Genomic DNA, 6000 nt, shown 5'->3' with positions numbered 1-6000 from the left:
AAATCGGCTGACAAGATGGCTAGGCGGCGGCACACCTCGTCACGGCGCTCTCGACCCTCACGTGGCATGGGAGGGACCGGCACGCGCGTCGCTACTAGTTATGTCGCGCTGAAGACGAAACATCTGTACCACTATCAGGCGGGCCCATACGAGAAGCATGTGGACGACTACGATGTCCGGTAGACATAAACTTGCCACATATTTAGGTCGTTTTTGCGTCTCGACGGACGGATCGAACACTATATATCGGACCGCTGAGCTAAGGTAGGGACGCATTTTTGGATTCGGGTCCATTTACATAGCAACGTTGAAGATGTTCTAAGGCGAAGTAAAAAACAACTTTGTTAGGCGGGGCTTACCAAAATCTCAGCCCAGCCCAAACCCAAACTGCGTTTGCCTCCACTTGCCTCGCAGGAGAAGATTCATACCTACCATAGATCGTACGAGTATCGGACAAAACTTGTCGTGTGTATAGCAGGACTCATAGGCTATTGCCATCTCTCCAGAAATGATAATATTATATGTTACATGAATGATGGTAGAGATGGAAGCCTTTTTTAAATGACAAGAAAGGTTAGACAACCATCATGATCTCCACAAGATAATAACTGCATACACTGCATTGCCCCACCCAGGAACTACACACTCAAGCTGCTTTTCTTTTTTTGTTTTTGAAAAATACACACTCAAGCTGGCTGGAAAGGGAAGTTTCACCATGAATAGCATGGACATAGAACCAAACAAACTACTTTGGAGGATCACTGTTTCAGAACATGTTGCTTCTGCCTCCCCAAATAAACATAAGAAAATTGAAGTCAATGAAATGGAACATGACCAGTTGATGCCTTGACAGACAATGCATTTGGAAGCTTCACTCTAACATACATGTAGTGTACAGACAGTTCATGGACAGCATTTCAAAGTAGGTAGGACTTAAAGAGTGCTCAATCATAGTTGAAGCACAACATGTACCAAACCATTTACACAATTAGGAATAGCACGCATACAAAGACTCGGGCATAGTCAGATAGAGCTTATGTCCCGTAGGAGATTTGGCGACCCTAAAATAACACGATACAGTTTTTTTTTACTTGTAGAACATCAAACAGTGTGGTACAAACAATAAGGCGGAATCTGTCTTAGAACTATAAGACGGTTTTGCCCTGAGGCTAATTGTCTCCATCTTGCTTTCGACTGAAGGGAGCAACCATTAGTTGCGGTTCTTGGATTTCTCCACTGCCCTTGGAGCTGCAAATCAATAAGATACAATTCACGGAGGAAGTCAGAGCAGTTACCTTTTTACAGGAAAAAAATAATTATTAATTAGGACATCTACTAATGACTAACTACCAAATGCCATTGAAGGCATACCGAGTTATGTATTCAATCATTATCTAACAAAAAGGTTATGCATTGAACAAACAATTCATTCACATTGTGTTATCTTTCCAGTGATTGTGTGCACTCACAAAGACATATATTAGGTGCAATGTTGATACGACACTTGCCGGCATGCTATGAATATTTCAATGTTGCATCGGATTTTTCTATAAAAAAACTGTAAGGAATTTAATTGTTTGTAACAGTGAAATACATACATGTGACATTAGATTACAGATATTCTTCCTCTTAAATGCAACACAACAGTATGCATAGTAAGTTACAAAATTTTCCTATTGCCTGATTTCATTGGTTATGGATGCCTAAAAAACTAGTTCACCCCGATTACCCTATCAGTATTATGTGTGTGAAGTATGACCTAGGCATATATGTGTTACATATTACTGGAAAAGAATCATCTCGCTATTTCTGTTGCAGGGAGCATGTGTCATTTTAAGAAAGCAACATATTTATGCAATAACGCGGAGACTTTACTCCGCGAGAGCAATTTAGTAGGGTAAATCGACTATCATAGCTTCTACTTTTACAAAACGAGACAAGCCTATGAAGGAAAACAGCCTATAAGCAATAGCAGGATGTCCACATAGTTCAAAAAGAAATATGGTAAACAATTGACGATCCGAGCCTAGGTAACAGAGAAAGGGATGTGAGATCCGTTGATAAGTGCATTGAACAGAACACAAACTTACCAAGTCCAATTGCATCTGAACCTTTCATGATCCTGAGCCTACGACAGGAGTCAGCGAACATTCTGCAATTTTAGCGGAAGAAAATGTTTTAATTAACGCAGGAATTCTACAAGCCACTTGGACCTCATTTAGTTCCCTATGCGCGAAGACTGAGTTCAGTGTCTTTCGTGGCATGGTGAACGTGCTATATTCCCTTTTGACATTGGTTTAAATTTGATTTTCCTATGGTTACTAGGATTCCTGTATTTTTGTTTTCTCTTCCTATACAAATAAAACACCTAAGTCTACATACTGAATTGCTCTACTCCTCTGTTTTGCACATGCATTCCTACAATAATCTTGTGTTTTTCCTATTCGTGCATTTTCTGAATCATGTGAATCAAGGAGATCCTTAGATCCTTAAAAGATAGAAGCCCTTAGGATCGTGAACTTACTCCCATGGAACATCACCAACGAGCATCCAGTCACCATCCTTGTCTTCAAAAGTCAGCACATATTCGCCATCCGTGCGGCTCTCAGATAAACCACCCTTGCCTGATATGGCACATCCAGACAGACTAACCTGTAAGGCCAAATAAAACAAACAGAAGAGAACCTATGCGTGCACTAAAATTTCTAGGAAAAGATATACACCTTATTCCCACTGCTACCTTGTGTATGATTCCATAAAACTGATGATCAGTTGATCACTAAGGGGTAACCCAAAATCAACAAAAATGCACAGCACAGTCCTGCTGTTTCCGAAAAAAATCACTAAGGGGTAATATTCTATTACATAGGAATCAAAACAGGACAACCTGGAACATATAATTGAATTTCACTAAAATAAACTAAACCAACTAAGAGTATGGGGCATGCAAATTAGATTAAAATAGGATGAAGTATGTTTTGATCAGCGTTCAGAGATATCCATCTTGTAGACTTTGTAGATACCCTAAAGGCCTAAAGACACAGAGTCAAGTTCTATTTTATCATGCAAGTAACGCTATCTTTTTGAATGGGACAACATAACAATCTAATCAGTATATAATTAATTCGACCCTTTTTTCTGCTGCAAAAAATATGTCGTTTTTTTATTAAAAATAAGACTGGATCCTAAACCTCTTGTGAGGACCAGGTAAGTTTAAAAAGCATGTAAAACAAATAAAGATGCATGCTCAATTTTTTTCTATATGGATCCTAAAATTGTTGAAGCCAGGAAATACTCAGCTTAATTTTTTTCTATATGGATCCTAAAATTGTTGAAGCTAGGAAATACTCAGCTTAACCGTTACTCCTCCGAATCAAATACCTTGGTTTTTCAAGGCACACACTATGATCATAAATAATAGGCACGCCGAATTTATACCAGCAGAAGTGCACACTCGCAAAGTCAGAGAGTGGAAACATCTCACCAGTTGTAAAGCCAATGAACATCTTCTCGAGTGCGGTCGACAGGTCCTTGTAGTTCTTGTAGGTCTTGAGGTCGATCTTCCTGAGGTACGGCGCGCCATCCATGCTGACCTTAACATAGAGGAACCCCTGGCCCTGCTTTGCCTCGGCATCCTCCTTGCTGCTCTTCAGCTGGTTTGTCGCCATAGTGTTCTTGCGGTAGCTGCGGATTGGTGGCCATCCCACCACCTGAGCCCTGCACAACACACCACATGGCATGGTTGTCAATTTTTTTACCAAAGAGCAAATTTTAAGATCAGGAGAACAAATCGAACAAGGTCATGATGGATCAGAAGATTGTGAAGAAAATGCAGCTGAAACGTAAACAAAAAGGTAAGATAAAGGTTGGCAATAGAAAGACTGGGCAAAAAAAAGGATGCAACAAAGCTTGAAAATAAAAAGGAAAAGGGGGAATTTTGTAAAGTTGAACAAGAAAAAGGTGAAATTGAGAAGGAACTACTAGCCAGATTCTTGAAATGTTTCCATTTCCCACCTGCACACCCAAATGAAAATTCAAATTCCCACCAGAAAACATGTAAAATTAAATCAGAACAAGTAGCCGGGACAGAGCCTCTTGTTCAATTCCTACGTTTGCTTTCAAAAAAAAAAAATCACATAAAAAGTCACACTTCGAAGAAACAAATCTACAAACACTCAACATGATTTTCCCCAAGAAAGTATAAAGCACTGAAAAATTCCATAATTTGCAAAACCACTCTCCACGAGCTCAACACGAGCTCAAGAACACCCCCTCGGGAGTGGAGAAGCTCCAAGATTTGTGCCCACAATCCTTAATTCCACCTACTTGGCGGCTGGCTGCGGCGTCGCTGTCACCTTCTTGTCCTCTTCTTCGTCCGCCACCTTCTTGCCCTTCCCGGCAGCGGCGGCGGATGGCGGTGGAGGCGCCTCGTCGGAGAAGCCGCGCTTGGCGCCCTTGGCGGGGAGCAGCTCTAGGGTAGCGCCAGCGGCGGTGGCAACGCGACGGTCCGGCGACTCGGAGCCCGGCAGGCCGAGGCGGAGCTCGGTGCCCTTGAGGTCGTCGACGGCCGCGGCAGCTGCCGGCGGCGAGAGGCCTATGTAGTCGAGCTCGAGTGGGGGCGACATGGGGAGCAGCAGGACATGAACCGGAGTACAGGAGGGTGGGAGAGGTGAGGTGTGAAGAGTGGGTGTGTGCAGCCTGCAGCGTGAGAGAGAGAGAGAGAGAGAGAGGGTGGTTTGAGGTGAAAGCTTGGTTTGAGCTGAGCTGTGTTAGTGTGTTCCACTTTGGATTAGCGCAGTAATGATGTGTACCAGTAACAGTGAAGGAAACACTGTACGACAGAACTCTCCATAGTTGACAAACTGTTTCCACATATGTGACCATCGAATTTAGATATTTTGTTTAGCATCGAATTTAGATGAAGGGCGTCTTCGGCTCGAATCCGGTTTCACAAACCCAAATCGGACGTCTTGGTTGGAGCAGGAAATGTTCGGGCCACCTCTTTTATCAGCCCGTTTAGTCCAGCAGCTTTCGGCCTGTCTAGCAGTTTTCGGCCCGGTCGGTTGCCAGGCTCGCAGAGGGGAGTTTCATTATTCGACGATCAATGCATCGACAAGCGCATCAACGAGCAACCCCACATGCACACTGGGTTGGCTTAGAGAGGAGATCCGATGGCGGCGGCGCACTTCACCGGAGACAGGAACGACGTGGCTAGCCACGACATCGTTGGCGAGGTGATGAGGCCAAGAACTTAGGGTCAGGTCCAGGTGCGGGAGCTCGCCTACAATAGAGCTTAGGGTTTTAGGGGTCTCCAGAGTTGGAGATGTGGGCGTTGTTTAGAGGAACATGGGGGGCTCGTCTGCTGATGATGATGCATATTTTGGGAGTAGATAAAAACACTTATGTCATGTCTACATTTTTTATGAGGTGATATGTATTAACCTCTGAGATAATGAACTTATGTCACACCACGAGCAGTTCTTTGAGAACTCGTGGTGCAACATTAAAGTTGTGATTGTGTTCAAGTGGTACTACTATATTAGTGGTACGAATTATGTGCGATATTAGTCGTTTCCTGAATTGAAATTGTCTAAAACAAATTTTATGCCGTGTTCTCTATGATGGGTAAGCTCGCCACATAGCCTAGAAAGCTAACAATTAGCTGAAACTTAAATTTTAGGCAACCAAACGATGCAGATAAATTATTTTGGAAACCAAACTAGTTACAGAACATGAATTAGAGGTTGCATTCCCTGCTTTGTTTCGCCAGAACCAACCTCTACACATGCCAAAAATCGGTGTAAGCAACCAAACTGACTCTTCATGTTTCTCTTTCACATGGAGTGTGCCACCTTTGCGATTTTATTTTTGCGAGACATAATTGGAACGCCACATGTAACTCCTCACAACAATAACCTCCACTAATGTAAGGGCATCTCCAGCAGCTCAGCCTAAACGGGCGTAACTCTGTCCACTTTGGTACGCGTGGATAGGAAAACA

At 43.0% G+C, this 6000-nt stretch overlaps 1 protein-coding gene across 1 annotated transcript; it reads right to left on the bottom strand.

Moving 5' to 3' along the window:
• Positions 1-915: 915 nt before the first annotated feature.
• LOC124649331 (auxin-responsive protein IAA17-like) lies at positions 916-4726 on the bottom strand. Its single transcript, XM_047188982.1, has 5 exons — positions 4327-4726; positions 3485-3717; positions 2525-2624; positions 2091-2152; positions 916-1248 (listed from the first exon to the last, which is right to left on the bottom strand). Exons 1-5 carry the CDS (start codon positions 4623-4625, stop codon positions 1211-1213), a joined length of 732 nt encoding a protein of 243 aa, XP_047044938.1. The 5' UTR covers positions 4626-4726; the 3' UTR covers positions 916-1210.
• Between the last annotated feature and the right edge of the window lie 1274 nt (positions 4727-6000).

This window comes from Lolium rigidum, chromosome 4 (genome assembly GCF_022539505.1).
Source record: "Lolium rigidum isolate FL_2022 chromosome 4, APGP_CSIRO_Lrig_0.1, whole genome shotgun sequence".
NCBI lineage: Eukaryota > Viridiplantae > Streptophyta > Magnoliopsida > Poales > Poaceae > Lolium > Lolium rigidum.
The sequence above is the reverse complement of the archived record's forward strand: the minus strand, read 5'-3'. Positions and strand labels throughout refer to the sequence as shown.

Coding starts and splice junctions, on each gene's coding strand:
- LOC124649331 (XM_047188982.1), bottom strand. CDS start 4,625: ATGTCGCCCCCACTCGAGCTCGACTACATAGGCCTCTCGCCGCCGGCA. Junction 3,718..4,326: donor ACGCCGCAGCCAGCCGCCAA/GTAGGTGGAATT, acceptor TGTGTTGTGCAG/GGCTCAGGTGGTGGGATGGC. Junction 2,625..3,484: donor GTTCATTGGCTTTACAACTG/GTGAGATGTTTC, acceptor GTGCCATATCAG/GCAAGGGTGGTTTATCTGAG.